Source organism: Pseudonaja textilis, chromosome 1 (assembly GCF_049901715.1).
Source record: "Pseudonaja textilis isolate UNSWEBS1 chromosome 1, rPseTex1.2, whole genome shotgun sequence".
Classification (NCBI taxonomy): domain Eukaryota; kingdom Metazoa; phylum Chordata; class Lepidosauria; order Squamata; family Elapidae; genus Pseudonaja; species Pseudonaja textilis.
The window spans coordinates 139,058,194-139,077,682 of NC_141990.1; the positions used below are offsets into that span (position 1 = coordinate 139,058,194).

Consider the following 19,489-nt stretch of genomic DNA (forward strand, 5'->3'; position numbering starts at 1 on the left):
CGAGAGCTTCATGCAAATTCAAAGGTGCCATCTGCAACAATTGCCACAAAAAAAGGCCACATCGCCAGAGTCTGCCAGGCCGCGCACAACTCAGCACAAAAGGTTCCTTCCTTTTCCCATTCTGGACCCCAAAGGCAAGTACTAAATTGTCACACTTGCTACCATGCTAACCACACCTGTCATTCTATTAGTAAAATCACACTCTCCATTTTATTAGAAGGTAAACCTTGTCGTATGGAGGTTGACACGGGTCAGCGCTCTCAATCATCTCTTGGAGCACTCTCAAGAAAATCCAGCCCAGACTATCCAGAAACCAGCTCCAGAAGTGCCAGATCACCTTGAGGGACTATCAGGAAAGGACATTCCAGTACTCGGCAAAGGCAAGTTCCTTGTTAATTTTAAAGCTTTCAAAGGCCACCTGCCTCTAGTGGTAGTTAACGGCAACCTCCCTAGTCTCTTGGGGCTTGATTGGTTCCCCTACTCGGCCTAGGGTTAACAGGAGTCCATGCTGTCTCAGCTTCTGACACTGACTCCTTATTCACTGACTACTCAGACGTATTCAGCGATGAGTTGGGGTGTTATAATGGTACCCCATCTCATTTGCAGTTGACCCCAAGCGGTTCCAGTCCGGCTGAAACCTCGTAGAGTCCCATTCGCCATTCGGCCTAAACTGGACGCAGAGCTGGATAAATTATTAAAGCAAGGGGTCATTGAGCCGACAGACTTCGCCAAATGGGAGACGCCAATTGTCACACCCTTAAAAAGGATGGCAGTCTGAGAATTTGTTCAGATTACAAAACAACAATTAACCGCTTTCTACAAGTTAGCGCTTACCCAGTCCCGGTCATTCAACATTTATTGCATACCTTTGAGCCTGGCAACATTTTTGCCAAATTGGACATGTCACAAGCGTATCAACAGTTCCCTGTTGACAACCAAACAGCCGAACTGCAAACTATTGTGACCCACAGGGGTGCCTTCCAGTGCAGGCGTCTCCAGTTTGGCGTAAGTGTTGCCCCGGCATCTTCCAATCCCTCATGGAGCGTATACTTCAGGGCCTCCCAGGCGTAGTGCCCTACTTCGACGACATATTGGTCTCGGCCAGGGACAGGCCCCAACTCTTCCAGAGAGTCAGAGCAGTGTTAGACAGGTTCAGACAGCATGGCCTCAAATTAAAAAGGGAGAAATGTGCCATTGCCACTAGACAGGTGGACTTTCTGGGCTATAGAATTGACGCCTCAGGCATTCACCCCTAGAATCCAAGGTCAAGGCAATCCATGAGGCACCCACGCCAACCACTAAAGCCGAGCTACAAGCCTTTTTGGGATTATTGAACTTTATGCGTCATTCCTACCTCACAAAGCATCAGTAGCAGAGCCTTTACACAGGCTCTTAGATAAAAATCACCTTGGCACTGGGGACACAAGGAAGACACCGCTTTGCGCAGTCAAATCACTGCTCACATCAGACGCGGTCCTTATTCAATTTGACCCACATCTCCCATTGGTACTAGCAGCGGATGCATCCCCTTTTGGGATTGGAGCCGTATTAAGCCATAGACTACCCAACGGCCCGAGGCACCAATCGCTTTCTTTCCAGAACGCTCTCAGCAACAGAGCGTAACTATAATCAAATCGACAAGGAGGCTTTAGCCGCAGTGGCAGCGGTAAAGAAATTTCATGAATTCCTTTTTGGCCACAACTTCGAACTAATCACGGATCACAAGCCTCTCCTGGGTCTTCTATCTGGAGACAAGCAGACTCCCCAAGTGTTGTCTCCCAGAATGATGAGGCGGACCTTGTTCCTGGCGGCTTACTCGTACAAGCTCATCCACCGCCCAGGAAAAACGTTAAGCCACGCAGACGCCCTCAGCCGCTGCCCCCTGCCAGCTCCAACTGAGGACCCGGACCCGGTCCCGGTCCATGCCATCTTCGATGTCACCGAGCTCAACCTTCCTGTCACCGCCCTCGACATCGCCACCAAATCCAAGACGGACAAAACAATCGCCCAGGTACTGGACTGGGTGAGGAGGGGGTGGCCGGGCTCTAACCTCGCAGCCGAATTCACACCTTTTAAGACCCGTCAACAGGAACTATCTAGCTTACAGGGCTGCCTGTTGTGGGGCACCCGAGTTGTCATTCCGGCCTCGCCGCACACCAGTCTTAGAGGCACTACACGAGGGCCACCCGGCATCGTCCGGATGAAGGCGTTGGCTCGGAGTTACGCCTGGTGGCCTGGCTTGGACGACGACATCGTCAAGTGGGTAAGCTCTTGCCAACCCTGTCAGGAATCCAGACCATCCCCTCCAGTCACCACCCCCACAAAGTGGGAGAGCCAACGCGCCTTGGTCAAGGCTACACATTGACTTAGCGGGACCAATACACGGCAAAACCTTCTTGGTGGTCGTAGATTCATACTCTAAATGGATCGATGTGGCCCAACTATCCACGACCACCACGCAAGCAGTTACCAAGGCCCTGACCCGCCTATTCGTAACACACGGGCTACCAGATACTATAGTTTCGGATAATGGCCCCCAGTTTGCCTCAACAGAATTTAGCCGCTTTGCCACCAATCTTGGCATCCGACACATCTTCACGGCCCCTTTCATCCTGCCAGCAACGGACTGGCAGAGAGAGCCGTTAGATCCACAAAAGAAGCGTTAGCCAGATTCAGCAAAGAAGATTGGCATCACAGACTCTCCCGCTTCTTGCTAAGCCAACACTCAACCCCTTGCATGGTCACCAACAAATCCCCAGCTGAACTTCTGATGGGTAGACGCCAAGAACTGTGTTGGATAGGCTCCACCCTCACTATTGCCCTGACACCCCTCTCGCTTCAATGACGGGGTCAGAGATTTTGTCTTGCAGGAACATGTCTTTGCAAGGAACTATGCCGGAGACCCACTTTGGATTCCAGGAGTGATAGTAGCCATCACCGGCCCCAGGTCGTCATCGAGTCCAGCTGGAAGACGGCCGCATCTGGAGAAGGCACCTGGACCAGCTAAGGAAGCGACAGGGTACCTTCGCCAGTGCCGGATCGTGGGCTCAGGTCGGCCCCCAGGTGCCTCACCAAACTCTCATCGAAGACCATGCCAGAGGCTCTTCGCCACCATCACCCGAGCCAAGGGAGCAGGCAGTAGACCGGGACTGCCCGATGGGTCCTCCACCTGAACCAGATGGGGCCACGACATCGCCGGCCAGAAGCACTGCACCGGTACCATCGCAGACCTCAGAGCGAGGCTGCACCCCATCACCAACCCTACCGGTTTCCTCGAACTCTGAGACACTTGGTAACTCACCGGAGTTACGACGCTCGGGCGCCAGCACAGACCGCCCGCTTATTTAAATGACTATGCGTGTTCGCATCTGGGGGAAGGGGTGTTATGTCCCTGGAACTTGCCAAAGTCCCCACCCAGGTCCGTTCATGCTGCGGGGGCATTTGCTGCCCCTCATTGGCTGGCCTCCCTCGACAGCCGGCTATAAAAGCCAGCTGCAGGGTTCGGCCAGCCGCTGTTCGCTGTGAGCCTGCTCCAGGCAGGGCTAACATGTTCAGTCCTTTATTACTTTAATAAAGTCTTGTTGCATCCATGACCTGGTCTAGCCTCTCATTGCTCAATCTACAACAGTTGTATTTTCTGGCCTGAGTCAAAATAAAGGGTAATAGGAATCATCAGTAAAATGTCCTTGCCTGCCTTTGGAAATCTGAATGTTCCTTAATGATCTGAGGGCCTCTTTTTGGAGCTCTTGTAAAAAGGGCCTGCAAAGTTTCACAAGACCTTGGAGCAGTTCAGGCAGGTGTTTATTATATGGTCAAGTTTATTTTCAAAATATTATTTTAATTTTGTTTTATAGCCCTCTACTATTGCTTCTATATGTAACAGCAATTCATTTAACCTTCATCGGAAAGGTTGAATGAACCTTTAAAAACCTTTAAAAACCAAACCCATTGGATTATGATCAGAAAAGGGTTTTGGTAGTCAAATTAGTAGTCAGGTTCTTTGAAATACAAATCATGTGTATTTTCAAAAATCAGAAAAATAAGTATATAAGTTTATAAAATTGTCATTTTATATCTCCATGCATCAACAAGCTGTAACTTGTTCCTCAAATTAAAAGAAAAAACTTTTAGTAATTTATCTGGTGTACTATTTTTTCAGTATTTGTCTCGATAGCGAGATCATTCCATTTCTATCTCCAATTAGGCACTAATTTTCACAAGGAAAGCTCATTGGTCTGTCCATAAGTTCCTTATAGAGCATTGCTTTATCTTCATTTGGAGCATAAATCCACAATTTTGGAGTCTTAAATCCACGCAAATTAACTTCCATCCCAACATAGCTACCATGCTCATTAATCAATATGAGTTATGGTTGTAGCTTTATATGCAGTATATAAAGCAACTTTTTCTTTTTATTTGTTCCTGTTGTGATAAATTCTTCACCTTGTAAGTAAATTATATCTTTCTTTTCCAAATAATGATTTACTTTTCTTTTTCTGAAGTACATCTGCTCCATTTATATTCCACTAACACAATTATAATTCATACTCGGCCCAAATATTTATAAAAGTCAATATCTGCAAATACCTAATTATTATTGCTGTGGCTTTCCTGTTAAATCTGTAAAGACTTTTGGGTAGGCTCTATCTGCCTGCCTGCCTGCCTGTCTGTCTGTCTACCCATCCATCCATCCATCCATCCATCCATCCATCCATCCATTTAATCTATTTGTATTGTGTCCAGTTCTTTGATTTTTTTCTAGAAATTTTCTCAGTTTCAGCACAGAACACAGTCAAAACCTCTACTATTTGAAAATAAAAAGCACCCCTTCTATGTTTAAGTCATTCAGAAAGTACACTCTTCTCTTATACAATATTCCGACTGGAATTACTTTGAGCACCATTACATTTAATTATGAATTTTGAATTTTGTATTAAAATGCTGAAGAACTTGGTCTCCTGTTTTCTTCCTGACAAAGTTTCCCAGGATTTATTTATTTATTCAATTTTTATGTGATCCATCTGCCTATAAGGCAATTCTGGGCAGCTTATAGATGTCCTTAGAACTTTTGCAACTTTTGTATTTATTTTATAAACTTCGTCAATTTCTGTACCTGTATGTTCTTCATCCTATCCTTAAAAAATTGATAAAACTTTATTTTTCTCTAATGTCTTCACTAGAATCCCCTGAATCTCAGAGGATTTGCTCTAAATCTCAAACAAAATTCATTTTCTCTCAAGATTATGTTATCAGGCATCTCACCTGACAGCATATTACCACTAGTAGTAGTATGTCCTGAGGTCTTCAATGAGTTCCATATATTTAGGATTGCAGCCATCATAAAAAACATAAATGTTGTTTTATATCATATTATATTATGGTTAAGGTATTGGAATTCACCCAGAGGAAACCACTTTCAAATTTTGATTTACAAAGCAAATGTGTTGATTTAGAGCCATTCGTTTCCTCTCATCTTGATTACCTCACAGAGTAACTGGGGAGGAGAGGGTGTTTCCTTATGCATGCCTCTAATAGAAGATAGTATTTAAATGTAGCAGTACATCTCAGAAATGTTCAGATATGTGGACTTCCTGTGTGCAAGTTGGCTGGGGAATTTGGGGCATTGAAATTCACAATCTGAAAGTTTGCTGAGGTGAGAAACACTGACTTAAAGATTAAAATACAAAACTATAACTTTTCAGCAGATGAAGGAACATGAGAAATATTATATACTAAGTTCCTTTTATTCTTATTTTGTTTTCATAGCTGTACATTTGTTGTTTGGTGTTGTGTTTCCATATTGAATTACTGTTGTTTCTGTTTTATTAAATCTTTGTATTTTCTCTCCTCCACCTTTGCCTTTTGACAATGTGAGAAATATCTGAAATTGTGTTTACATATTTAGAACTCAGTATGAAAAAGTTATGCAGTTCCACACCTATATGTCTTTCATAGCTCATCACTGCATTTTATTTTCTTCTCTCTCCAGGTGACTCTGCCAAGGGCATTGATGATTGCTATTCCTCTGGTGGCCTGCTTTTTTTTGCTAGTAAACGTCAGCTATTTTGCAGCCATGACTTCTGTTGAGTTTCTGACTTCGGGTGCTATTGCCATTACCTGGGGGTGAGCAATGCTAAACACTAAGGCCTTACCAGCCAGTTCAACATAGGTGGCTACATTTTCTCTAGCATTCATGCACCTGCAGTCAAAAACACTTTCCATCTCCAACATGTGTCATAGCTTCAGCCTTGCAAAATATTTAAAACAAACCCATTTGTGAGAGGAAAAGAAAGGGAAATGAATTATTGAAGTATTGAAGTAACAATGGTTACTTCGGTCATATTGTCTGAATGAGACATGGAGCTTGAGAAAAATCTTTGGTATTATCATTTCATCCTTTCCCTTTATGATACAATCTCATTCTAAGTGGCACTGTTTTGTAAGCTACATTAGTTTCCTGGCCTGGTTTACTGATTGATATATCTTATGATCCTCTGTGAATGTCTTTCACTAATACAGAGTGGGGAACTATGGCCCCTTTAGGACGCACGGACTTCAACTCCCAGAATTACTGAGCCATCATAGCTGGCTCAGGAATTCTGGGAGTTGAAGTCCACAGGCCATAAAAGGGCCATAGTTCCCCATCCCTGCACTAATGCATTAATTGCTTATTACTTTACTTCCGTTGTCAGCAATCAACTCCCTGTGTTCAGAAAAGCACATCATTATTCCTTATGAATAGTCGGCTCTGTTTACACAACACTGTGCCCACCTATCTTTCTGAAATTGGGCATGATTATATTGAAATTTAAACGATCAACAACCAGTGTTTACATTTGAATATAACCTTGCCAGATTTTCAGAAATTTCTGCTCCAATAATATTTGAACGCTTCATTAATAAGAAATATTTCTTCTGTAAAATACATTGAGGAAAAAAACCTGGCATTTTTTAAATGAAATTAATTGAAGCTTCACAAACTCTAAAGGCATATATTTGTAGTGGTATGATACTTTGCTATATCTAAGAAAAACTTAGAGGACTCAGCTTAATGTAAAAGGTAAATCCTGTTCTATTATAGCCTTAGGCTGGAAACCCAACTGACAGCTATGGTAAGTCTGGGAAAATCTTACTTTGAACAAGTACAGTATATGAAGCAGAATATTGGGAATTTGGAGAGACAGCTAAAAAGCTAACTGCCAGTCAGATGAAATAACAAAAAGAACTGAATGTTTTCTCTTAAATTAAGGCCAGAGATAATTATTTAGTACAGTTAGTCCTTGACTTACAGCAGCTCATTTAGTGGCTGTTCAAAGTTACGGCACTGAAAAAAGGGATTTATGACCGTTTTCACATTTATGAGTGCAGCAGCCCCATGGTCACATGATCAAACAAGTGGATACTTGTTAATTGGTTCATGTGTATGATGGCTGCCACACACTGGGGTCAAATGATCCCCTTTTGTGAACTTCTGACCAACAAAATCAATGGAGAAGCCAGATTGACTTAACAACCATGTGACCAGCTTAACAACTGCAGCGATTCACTTAAGAGCTGTGGCAAGAAAGGTCGTAAAATGGGGCAAAACTCGCTTAACATATGTCTCAGTTAGCAGCACAAATTCTGGGCTCAATTCTGTTTGTAAGTAGAGGAGTATATTAATATGTAATATGGAGTATATTAGCTATAGGGGTTTTTATTTGTACTAGTATGGTCAGTGATACTGTACTGTACTGTAAATTAGAAGATTTTACAACCAATCAACAACAAATTAATTTGGCTACTGAAATGGAAGGGCTTTCCCCAAAACACAAAACTAATTTGATGCCATCGCTGATGCTACAAAAAATCATACAGTTAAATCTATGGCAGTGTTCTCTACGGAGACAGCCTTAGGTGCAGGTGGATTTTCAGTTGAATAGTAATAGAATTTTCATAGCTCAACGGGCACTTTTAATTTATTTATCAGATTTATACCTTGGCACAAAAGACTCTCAGCAATTCCTAATAGTAACAGAGCACAATAATATTAAAACACAGTTATCTTAAAATACATTTAAAAAAAAATCACCACACTATACATGATTGCAGATCCCCAAAGCTCCCACCTGTTCAACTTTTTCTAGAAGGTCAAACAGGTGAATATAAACAACTCTCCATTTCAGAGGGCCAATCCCATCATTGGGCTAATCTGACTACAACAAAGAATACATGACAATATCGCCCACATCCAGATAGCACAACTGCTAGGAGTGCACCAATTTAATGGGTGCTGTAATTTTATTCCTCCCAACCCAACTCTTAACCCTAACCTGATCAAAATCTGACCTACACAGGGTCCAGTATCCCATCCCTTCTCCTTCCCACATCCTTCCTCACTCCACTCAGCCATACTACAAGGATCAGCAGTCTGCCCAAGACCATACACAACAACCCTGCCAGGTAAAGGTGGAGAGAAACTTCCTCCACCATCTACAAATCGGAACCCACAAAACCCAAAGCAGACAATGCAACCAATAAAAATCACAGCAGAATATACAGTACAATCCATACATATACAATGATCAGAGATAATCCCTCTATCTTGAACATTGCAACCTCTTCTTGGCCAGTACTCTCCCTGTTGTCTTCCCCAATCTTTCACCTGTCCCAAATCATAAACCAAATCAATTAACTCTTCCCCGCTCCAACCCCAATAAAGCCTCCAAGAAGAATGAGACAAAAGATAGAAGTGTCCCACAATTCCACATCGGACACTAATGTTGCAGAAGTCCTCTCCAGGGGAAAAATATGATTAGCCAGAGCTCTGGTTAATATTATTAGAGAACTCTACAGAGTTCAATCTCACTACATTCCACTCTTCATTTTATGATACTTATTACCATATTATTAAAACCAGGGAAAGACCCTGCCAGATGTGTAAGTAATGAGCCAGTATCATTGCCTAACTTAGATGCAAAGATATTAACTATGACATTGGAAAAGAGACTATTGTACAAACATAGTGTCATCTCTAATTTATCCAACTCACTTTATCCTATTCAATCAGGATTAATAAAAACAAACAGACAGACTGTCATCTATAATATTCATTAGTGATGTACATTTTGGAAACAGCCACAGACAACTGGACTCATCTGTTTTAATTTTGCTTGATATTGAGAAGGCTTTTGGTATGATTCATATTAAATTTCTGGGTTATGAATTTTAAAAAGGTTTAGATTTGGTTTTTTAATGATGGGGTAATAGGAGATTAAGAACTCATCTGGACGTACAATAATATTACAAATATGATTCTTCCTTATATAAGGACAAACCCAGCAGACTTTTTAAAGTCTTTTTTTTTCCTTTTTCAAAGAAGAACTTAATTTTACACGTAAGGCGAGAAGCTGTTTGACAATCAGATCTTTTGTTGCTGGGTCTCAGTTTTGATGGTTTGACACACAGACCATTTGGCAATAGCACTTGCACACTGTCTACTCCTGAAGAGTGAAAAAAAATTAACCAATTATAGATTCAGCTGAGAGCTGGAACATATGTAGGTTGTCCTTGACTTACAACAATTCATTCAGTGATCACTCGAAGTTACAGTGGCACTGAAAAAAAGTGATTTATAGTCATTTTTCACACTTAAGACCACTGCCACATCCCCATGGTCACATGATTTACATACAGACATTTGCCAACTGGTTCATATTTATGACGGTTGCAGTGTCCTTTTACAACCTTATGACAAGTAAAGTCAACAGGGAAGCCAGAATTCATTTAATAACTGTGTTACTAATTTAACACCTGCAGTGATTCACTTAATAAAGGTGGGAAGAAAAGCGCTGAAATGGGGCAAAAGTCACTTAACAAATCTCTCACAACATAAATTCTGGGCTCAATTGTCATCATAAGTTGACCATAGTATATAAGTACCTCTATATACTATGTTTAATGAATTAATATAGAGCTTTCCAATCTGAGCTGCAAAAATCCCAGCGATTTACTAAACGTCATCAAAGACAGCAAGATAATTCTCTTGGCTACTAATGGTCGTTTGTGTTTATGCAATCGAGATTTGATAGTCCTTGCTAATGGAACCATATAAATCCTCTTATTCTGAGGCAAGGATATCCTTTTTGAAATCTTCCCTTCCAAATCTTCTTGATTGGATTGATGGGAGTTATACTTCAAACTAATCTAGAGGGCGTGTATTTCTCTCTTGCACTTCAAGCAGTGTTTTAATTATGCTCTGAAGCTTCTAAACCAGGGGTGTCAAATTCAAGGCCTGGCGGCCGGATTTGGCCTGTAGGGTGCTTATATCTGGCCTGCGGGGCCACCCTGGAAACAACGAAGGACTGGCCCAAGATGTCTCTGCCAGGGATAATGGCACTCAGGAGCCTGTTTTTTCTGGCAGGGCGCTTGAACCACCACAGGCGCCCCAGACATGAGTGTCGTTGAGCTGGCCACGTCCACCCTGGCCATGCCCACCCCAGCCTCCCAAGGTCAAACACAACCCTGATGCGGCTCTCAATGAAATTGAGTTTGACACCCCTGTTCTATGCTGTTAAATATATTCCTCCCAAAAGTGCCGTAACCACCAATTCTGGTTAACTGTAAAATCAATGCTTTACCATACTTTAAAATTTTCAGTTAGTGTTTAATGAAAGTGACAGCTACTATTGATTTGGAACATGAAGACTTACAGTATGGAAAAGCCATACAATTTGACTAAAAATGGATGAAGAACAGAATTATCTGGTATACAGATTTCTTTCAACTAATATATTATGAAAATCAAGTCAAAATGTAAACTTACAAGGTGAAATCTGAACTTGAGTTGAGTTCTTCTTGGTCCTTAACCAACACTCTAGCCAATCCATTATGGCTACTTTTTGATAATATTTTGTTTATTTCCCTCTAAAGAAATAAAGTCCTGGGCAACTGGGTATGGCTGATGTCTCTGGCAGTTGCCCTTTCTTGCTTTGGATCTGTTAATGGAACATTCTTCTGCGGAAGCCGGGTGTGCTACATTGCAGCAAGAGAAGGCCATATGGTAAGGAGTGTGAACATACTGTTTTTTCCATTATATTTATGGATAGATTATTTAATCAATCATTTTCATGTTAGAATATTTTCCTGTGATCTCATTCCCCCTTGACTCCTTTGTAGTTTGTAAAGCTGTCTTCTAGGCAGCGATTGCATATCGTTAAGGATGTGTAACCCATATGACAATATATAAGTAAAATAAAATTCACTGGCAGGTTGGGAGAATGAAAGACACAGTGCTTCACATGCCATAAATTGCTTATATAACTTAGGTTCTCTATTAAGGTCTGACACTTTTAATTACTTGTAACTCACTTGAGCCAATTTGACAATTTAAATTCTGTAATTTGAACCAACTAAACCTAATGGTCCTGAACTCATTTAAAACTAAGACTGTTTACTTAGCTGTCAGCTATACTGGGCTGTTGGATTTTTAGAAATACATAAAATTGAATCCAGTTTTAGAATGTAATCCTATACTTATGTACCCAGAAGTAAATCCAATTAAACTATTTTGGACCAGACATGGGCATTAACTGTATGTAAAACGTATTGGAATTAATAGGGCAAGATAGTTACTGCAATAGTTATCTTTTATCTTAATGGGAATTGAGAACAGTATATTTATTTTGGCTTTAATGCCTTGAGTTTTAATCTATTTGTATATAGATAACACTAAAGAATCAATGAAAAACAAGTGAGGCTTCTGGGAATTTGTTGTAACTTTCTGATCACAATCTTTTTTAAAAAATAAATTTTATTAAGTTTCCAAATTTTAAAAAAATACAAAACAAAACTTTATACATTGTTATCAACACCAAGACATCTTTTGCATTTCCTCACATTTTTCAGTATATGTATTTACTTATTCCTTTACCATTGCATCTTACTCTTACTATAAATCAATATCTTTTATCCTTACATCTCAATCTTCTCCATGGTATATTTAATATTTACATATTCCCTCATTCTTTTCCTGCTGATGCTTTCGAACTGCTAGGTTGGCAGATGCTGGGACAAGTAACACGAGCTCACTCTGTTACGCGAAGCTAGGGATTCGAATCGCCAAACTGCCGACCTTTGTGATCAACAAGCTCAGCATCTTAGCCACTATGCCACTGCGTCCCTAATGTTATAGTACTAAGCTATAAATCAATTATTTTGTGATTGATACCCATGTTTTATCAATCTGCCAATTATTCTTCTCCTCCCTTCTCTAGAGTAGCTTATAAAATTCTAGCTCTGGAGTTGGCTGGGAACACCGAAAAGAGCTATAGTACGGAGGTGTCTAATTAGGCCTGATTGGTTTTTATTCTGCCAGAAGAACTGAATTTTGAACTTCCTAACACTACAGGAACTGAGTGTGCAAGTACTCAGCAAGAGGAAAGCAGAAGGCTAGTCTGCCCTGAATACAACTATAGAGAAGCATCCTACCATGATGTCCCCCTGAAAAACAATAGGCTCGAATTCAAACGGGTTTAGTTCAAAGATACAATGTTCTAGAGAAATTAATATGCAGGAGATAAGTTTGGTGGGCTGTCGACATAGAGACTATTACAGCTATGAAATTCCAAATGATATGAGTGCCGTACAACAGAACTTAACTGTGGCACATGAGTTTTGAAATTATTTCTCACAGCATAACCTTCTGTTCATTCATTTACTCATTAAAACTTTGGAGAGCTGGACAGAGGGTGAAGGAGCAAAGAAAACCTCTCCGTAGAATAATTATGTTTTTTTTTGTTTCCATGTCTTCCTTTTCAGCCCGACTTTCTATCTATGGTTCATATACGTTATTTTACACCTTTTCCTGCTCTCATATTTACTTCTGTGGTGTCGATAATAATGGTAATACCTGCAAGTTTCAACAAGATAGTGAACATTTTCAGGTGGGTATTTCTAACTACTCACAATTACTCAATGAAATTGATCTCTCAGCCTCTTTTTGATTATTTTTATGTATTAAAGTGATATTGCCTAGACTTCGGAGACAGGAAGGGGGCATGGCATTTTTTTGGTTCTTTGTGTTACCCAATTATTTCTTTTATCCAAACTTTTTCATCCTGCTTGCCATGCAACACATCTCTAGGCTGGGCACAGAATTTAAATAAAGACAATACAACAGTGGAGGTGTACAAAAGATTTCAAATGACCATTATAAAAAACACCACTGTTTTATTTGTATAACAGTATAAAAATTGAAGTAAAATTAATTTTCAGCATCTTCATGGCTGGTCAAACATAGTTGTGTTTGTAGCATTTACCTAAATTCCAGCACACTTTATTTGAAGGGGAGGTCCTTTTAGAAAATCCATTTAAAACCATAAAACCTCTCTTCTTAGGTGTCCTCCCTTCTTAAGTCACTTCTAAGGTGACCTTAAATAGTGATCTTCAGTATGTGCTACCGTCAGGATCATAGTCAATGAAGAAAACTCTGTGGAAGAAGGTGCTTGTTCATTATTCTAGTCTGCTTTGAGTTGTATAAGTAAATACCAAAATATTAACCTTGGTCCCATAAGTAAATCAATAAGCAATGCAATTGCTATAACTGTATATATTGCACTGGCCAGGTTCACTGTATACCGACTGCCTACATAATTTATCATCCAAACCAGGATGTATGGTCAGCCAAGAGAAAGGGGGCAGGAAGAAAGGAAAAAGCTGGTTGCTGGACTGCCATGGAGAAGAAGTCAATCAGGGCCTATGAATCTCAAAAGGGAGGCGTGGCACACACCGACAGAGCTCAGTCAGATGAGACCCTGGAACAATAGGCATAAACCAGGATGAATGGCCAACCTAATTATATAGCATTTATGTTTTGAACTGTAGCTTCCAGTCCATGCAGAAGGGCAGTTCTATTTAGAGTGCCTTTTAATACTCAAACTGCATTTCTCAGTTTATGTGTCACACTCTCTACGTTTTTCCCCCAACTAAGAATAGCTGTTTCCTTGGAATTTCTTTGCAGCTCTTGTATTATTAAAATATGTCCTTTATTGCTGCAGTCACTTGTGCCTTGTGACCATAATATTTTTTAAAAAAATATCCCAGGCTAAGTAGCTGCCACTCCCATGCAATTCTCTCCAGCATAACCAAGTTACCAATTTCCCAGAAAGGAACACATGTACCTACTGGATCTTCATTTTAACATGCTTCAGAGTCTTACATCTAGGGATTACTTTTCCCAATTCAGGTAAAAAAGAGAAGCAGAGCTGGGTACCATCCAAGTATGGATACCAAGTCTCCTGACTTAGGCAAGGAAATCCCAGACCTCCAGACAATTCATGGCTTAGCTCCGTACCTCAGCTTGGCTGAAAATTCTCAGATGTGGCTCAGTTAAATTAGCATCTCCATTGGTAGCAAGAATGAAGACCTGGACAACAGCTGATTGCTCATTGTAGAACAAAGAAAGAAGAGACCTACTGACCAGGATTAAGCAATGGCATTCCAAATAAGTGCAAAAATACCATGCATACGTGATGTCACTGTTCATATTGCAAGTGTGACAAATTTATTTATTCCATTTGTGTATCTGCCCATCTCGGTCAATGACTCTGGGCACCTTAAAATTATGTTATCTGTGTCATTTGCATGACCCTATTTGCCCCTTCTCTATGGATGCCCATAAATTAGGCTCTAGATGAAAACAGGGATAATAATGTATTTCAACATCTGTGGTTAATTGGAGATGTATTGTTAAACTCTGGAAAGTGAATGAGATCTTTAGTACTATATTATATATATATATATTCTTCTGATATTTAAGTAGTATGTATCTATGTGGGGGAAGGTATCTGGGTGTGCGTTTTTTTAATAGCAGAAATTGTATGATCACACATGGAATGGCTACTACTAAATGTTACTTTATATAGCTTTACAGTTTGGATTTTCCACGGGGTAAGTGTTGCAAGTCTCCTGTATTTAAAGATTAAGAAACCAGAACTCCCAAGATCTTACAAGGTTAGTATTGTATAAAAACATTAAACTCCTTTCTCTTCTCTTCTTTTTCTTTTCTTTAGTTGTGCAGGACAATGGCCATAACCTGATTTTGCTTCCCCCATCCTCAAGCTGGCATCCACTAAATATGTCGGATTACAAATGTTCTATTAAGTTTCTACAAACATGTAGGAGATGTAGTTCTACATATCTGAATGCCAAAACTGGGGGAGACTACTATATTTTCTGGCTGTCCATAGTTTCCTGGCTACCTCTTGTCCTGTTCTTTATTCAGGGTCGACTCTTAGGAACCACAGAGTTAAGAGATACCTCTTTCAGTCTTCCTTGTCTGGTCACACGAACCAGTTGTTCCAAATGCTTTAGTCTGAGAATGTTGGCAAACTATTGGAAGAGCAATTAGCCTCCCATCTGTTTGCTTGATCTTTGTCCCATGGCATTCTAGCCGAAGAGACTGGCCACCTGACCTGATAGCCATGATGTATTAACCATTAGATGTGATTAGGTGGGTCTTGTGAACAGAAAGGCCTTCACTGGGAGAGGATGGTGGTTAAGGAAATTTAGATCAGGACCAAAGCAGGGGGAAAAAGGAATTTAACCCCTTTCTCATACTGTACTCTGGATTAAACTGTTGAATAAAAGTGAACTATCTCACGGGGTGAAATACACACTGTAAGTATTATATGGATTAATGATAGTGAGATTCATTACTTTGAATATATATAGGTAGTCGTCATTTAGTGCCCATATTTGGGAGTAGCAGCTTAGCTTTTAAGCATAGGAGTCCCTAAGTGAAACTATGACAGTGTTTATGATATTACTTCAGCTTTCGGTTGCTTTACTAACCTGCAACGGTTTTAAATTGGTGAGAATTGGTCATGACGTTAGGTTTTTTTTTTATCATTGTTGTAACTGTGAATGATTGCTAAACAAGGCAGTCACTAAACAAGGTCTATCTTGCTAATTCTATAAAATCATCATTAATTGTTAGTTGCTTTGCATTCATGTGACCCAGTGCTGTATTCTTATTCAACATTTATCTGAAGGCTCTTCCTGTTCCATATCCTCAAACTACTGCTCTAATTGGGCTAATTGGGATAATAGGAGGACACTTTTTAAGAACCTATGGTGCTTTTTCTATTATGGGATGCTAGGGAGGCAGAAGATGGTCTTGTACTAATGAGAACCTCCCCTCCATGGGTGATCAAAAGATCAAAGCTCGTTTCAACAGTGAAGACTAACAGTGAGGACAATCAACCACTAGAACAGCTTGTCTCCAGAAGTTGAAGATGCTTCATCACTGGAGGTTTTTAAGAAGAGACTGGATAGTCACTTGTCTGCGATGGTATAGGCTCTGCTTGAGGCAGGAGGCTGGACTAGAAGACCTCTAAGGTCCCTTCCAATTCTATTCTGATTGAAGCTAGGGATACCATGCAGCCTATAAGACAAATTCCAGGAAATGTGATGCTTGTTATTTTTGTTCATCTTAGCATTCCAGTAGATCTGAAAAAGTTGCTAAAAATGCTTATCTAACTTATTTCCACACCATTCAATTGTCTGGGGGATCATTGAAAAATAAAACAGATAATACATGCTGTTCTATACTACATAAATCCAAAGATCCCATAAAATACAAGAAATTTAAATATAAGAAATGTCAGCTTTGTAATAAGGTATACCGAGCTACATACATAACAACTGGGAGTATAAAAATGGCCACTTATAATAGACAAGCTGGTGCCATCCAATGTTTTGATTTCTTCTCAGCTTCAGCCACTGGTGGAAAACTATAGGATTTGCAGACTGGAGTGTTTTTTTTTTTAAAAAAAACCCTCTTGGTTTAAAACTTTACTTCACAAAAACTGTGCGATCATGCTTTTTTTTATTTTATTTCTATCCCCATTGTTGAATATCATGTAGCAGAAATAGCATCATTCATATCCAAGAGCAGCAGAGGTGGTATTCAGCAGGTTGTGACCAGTTCTGGAGAACTAGTAGTAGAAATTTTGAGTAGTTCGGAGAACCGGCAAATGCCACCTCTAACTGGAGATTTTACAGTGTCCTTCCCCTGCCATGCCCACCAAGCCATGTCCACAGAACCGGTAGTAAAAAAAAATTGAATCCCACCATTGATTAGCAGGCTTGGGGACATGCCAAAGTTCAGAGGAGTGCCACAAAATTTAAAAGAGAAGAATAAAAATGGTGGAAGGGGCAGAACATCCAATATTAGTTCCAAGGAGACTGGGTTTTTTCGATGCACATGCCATGTAGGCTGATTATTGGAGAACATTTGGAAAACTGAAGGAGCATCCTTGAAAATATCATGGCTAGTTGGTTGATGAGATATCTGGATGACTTTTGATGTGAGATTACTTCTTATTTCATCTGAACAATGAAGCTGTGCTTCTTTTCTCACTGGGTATGAGATGCCAATGGTGACATCTTTTGTCAGATGCCACCATGGTCTTCCTAGAAAACTTTCCCAAACAACTTATACAGTGACCATAAACATGTATCTTCTTATTCCAGGTACCAATCATCATACCGATCATTTTTCTGATGATATCGATCTACCTGGTACTGACACCCATCATTGACCAGCCACAGCTTGAGTTCTTCTATGTTATACTCTTTATCTTCAGTGGTATCATATTTTACTTCCCCTTGGTTCATTACAAATATTGCCCGGCATGCCTACGGAAATTAACTATTTATATGCAGCTGTTAATGGAAGTTGCAGCAACTGAAAAGGACATGAACTGAGTTAATATTCATTAAGTTGCTTTGGCAAATGTTCTAGTTATCGGTACAGATCTGATCTGTACAGAAATGAGGGTCGTATTCCTGATTGTATTTCGGAAACCTTTTGAAATTGGATCACAATTCTTCCTACCCCTATCTAGGTAGTAATTGGGGGTAGGGAGAGAAAGAAAAGAAACTGCCAGAATGCCCTTTTTATATTTATTGTCTGTTTTGCTTTTTAGATTTCTCCTCAAATCCTTTTATATGTACACATTTTTTTTTCTTTTTGCTTTTGATGTTTGAATATTTAATCAATAAAAAAGAAGAGAGGTTTAAAAAAAACAAGAGATTTTTAAATTGCTTCCTTTTCTACGAGAAATAATAATGCATTTGTGTTGTTGGGGATGCAGTGAAACTATCCCTTCATTGAAACATTCCATCTTGTTCCATTTTGCTAAGAACCGATTACATATATTAATTCAGCTTGAGATTTATCTCAATCACACGGGAATTGACTTTGGACAGACAAAATGAATACAAAAGCAAATGACATATTGTTCAGCTTTGGAACCTAAGTATGAGTCCAACTATCCAGCAATTTGCTCTTTGCAATATTAATTAATATAGCTAGAGCATGGGTGATTGTAATGAATCATGGTTTCAATTTATTAATATATGTATGTCCACAAATATGTGTTTTGTGTGTTTTTGCTTCCTTGTGTGTTTTTGCTTCCCCTCAAGAGTCTGAGAAAATGCAATGTCATTGCCAAGTATGGGTTATAGCTAATGGTGTGCTACAGCTGGCTTGTACTGGCTTGCAAAAGCTAATTGTTAAATGTTTGGAAATTTTGTGAGCTGATTGAGAGTAGAAGTGAGCTCCGACATCTAGTGGTGTGGTAGTGCCAATGGAGCCAGCAGAACCAGCTGTGAAACATTTACCAGCACACTACTGGTTGTAGCTTATTAATAACGCATTAAAGTGGCTTGAGCTGTGAACTACAGATGGCAACCAGTGGAATTCTATTTTCCACTTCTGTTGTGTGTCTTTTAAGAAGTCTTGCTTGGGAATTGTTCTGGCTCTGTTGATTTGTCTATTGATTTTGATAGATGAGCAGTCCAATCTCCTCAATACCTGGTTTAATCCTATCAATTGAGTTTCTCAGTCAAGTAGATCAGAACAAATGTGGTTCTGATGAAGTCCTTGCTTAGTGATCACTCATTCAGCAACTGTTGAAATTTACAATGCCACTGACTGAACAAGCGGTATTTATCACCGGTTCTCAAAGTTCTAGCTGTCCCAGCAGCCCCTGTGGTCACATGATCACAATCGGGCAACTGGCTCACACTTACGATGGTTGCAGAATCCCATGGCCATGGGATCACCATTTGTGACCTTCTCTGCTGGCTTTCCACAAGCAAGTCACTGGGAAAAGCCAGCAAAAAAGGTTACAGATTACTCAGGTAGATCACTGGCACTCTCCCCCACCTGATAGCTAGCAGTCCCAGCACTGCTGTACTTGTGCCATGCTGTATGGGTCACCCTTGCACCTTCCCCATACAGCAATAGCCATTGCCATTGGTCCTGCTGGTGTGCCTGACCACAGTGTGAAGCGTGGATGGCATTTCTCAGTGCCAGCAGTAGCATTGGGCCCGAAGTAGAGGCCTGGGGACATGTCAGCTGGGTGAGAGTGCTGAAGGCCCTGGGCCTCTATTTCATTCCCAGTCCTGAATGCCACCCAGAAAGCTGCAGCCATTCCACCCA

The 19,489-nt window shown here is 40.3% G+C and overlaps 1 protein-coding gene across 2 annotated transcripts in view; it reads left to right on the top strand.

The window, feature by feature from the left end:
- Positions 1-18,453, top strand: part of LOC113455301 (b(0,+)-type amino acid transporter 1-like) — a 34,309-nt gene extending 15,856 nt beyond the window's left edge. The window contains exons 2-6 of one of the 2 annotated variants that reach the window (XM_026726571.2): positions 5,990-6,123; positions 10,912-11,041; positions 12,799-12,923; positions 14,904-14,991; positions 17,515-18,453. In XM_026726571.2, coding sequence (XP_026582356.1) covers positions 5,990-6,123; positions 10,912-11,041; positions 12,799-12,923; positions 14,904-14,991; positions 17,515-17,748 — 711 coding nt within the window. In that variant the 3' untranslated portion in view covers positions 17,749-18,453. The other variant, XR_015740354.1, reaches the window with a different exon arrangement.
- Positions 18,454-19,489: the final 1,036 nt, after the last annotated feature.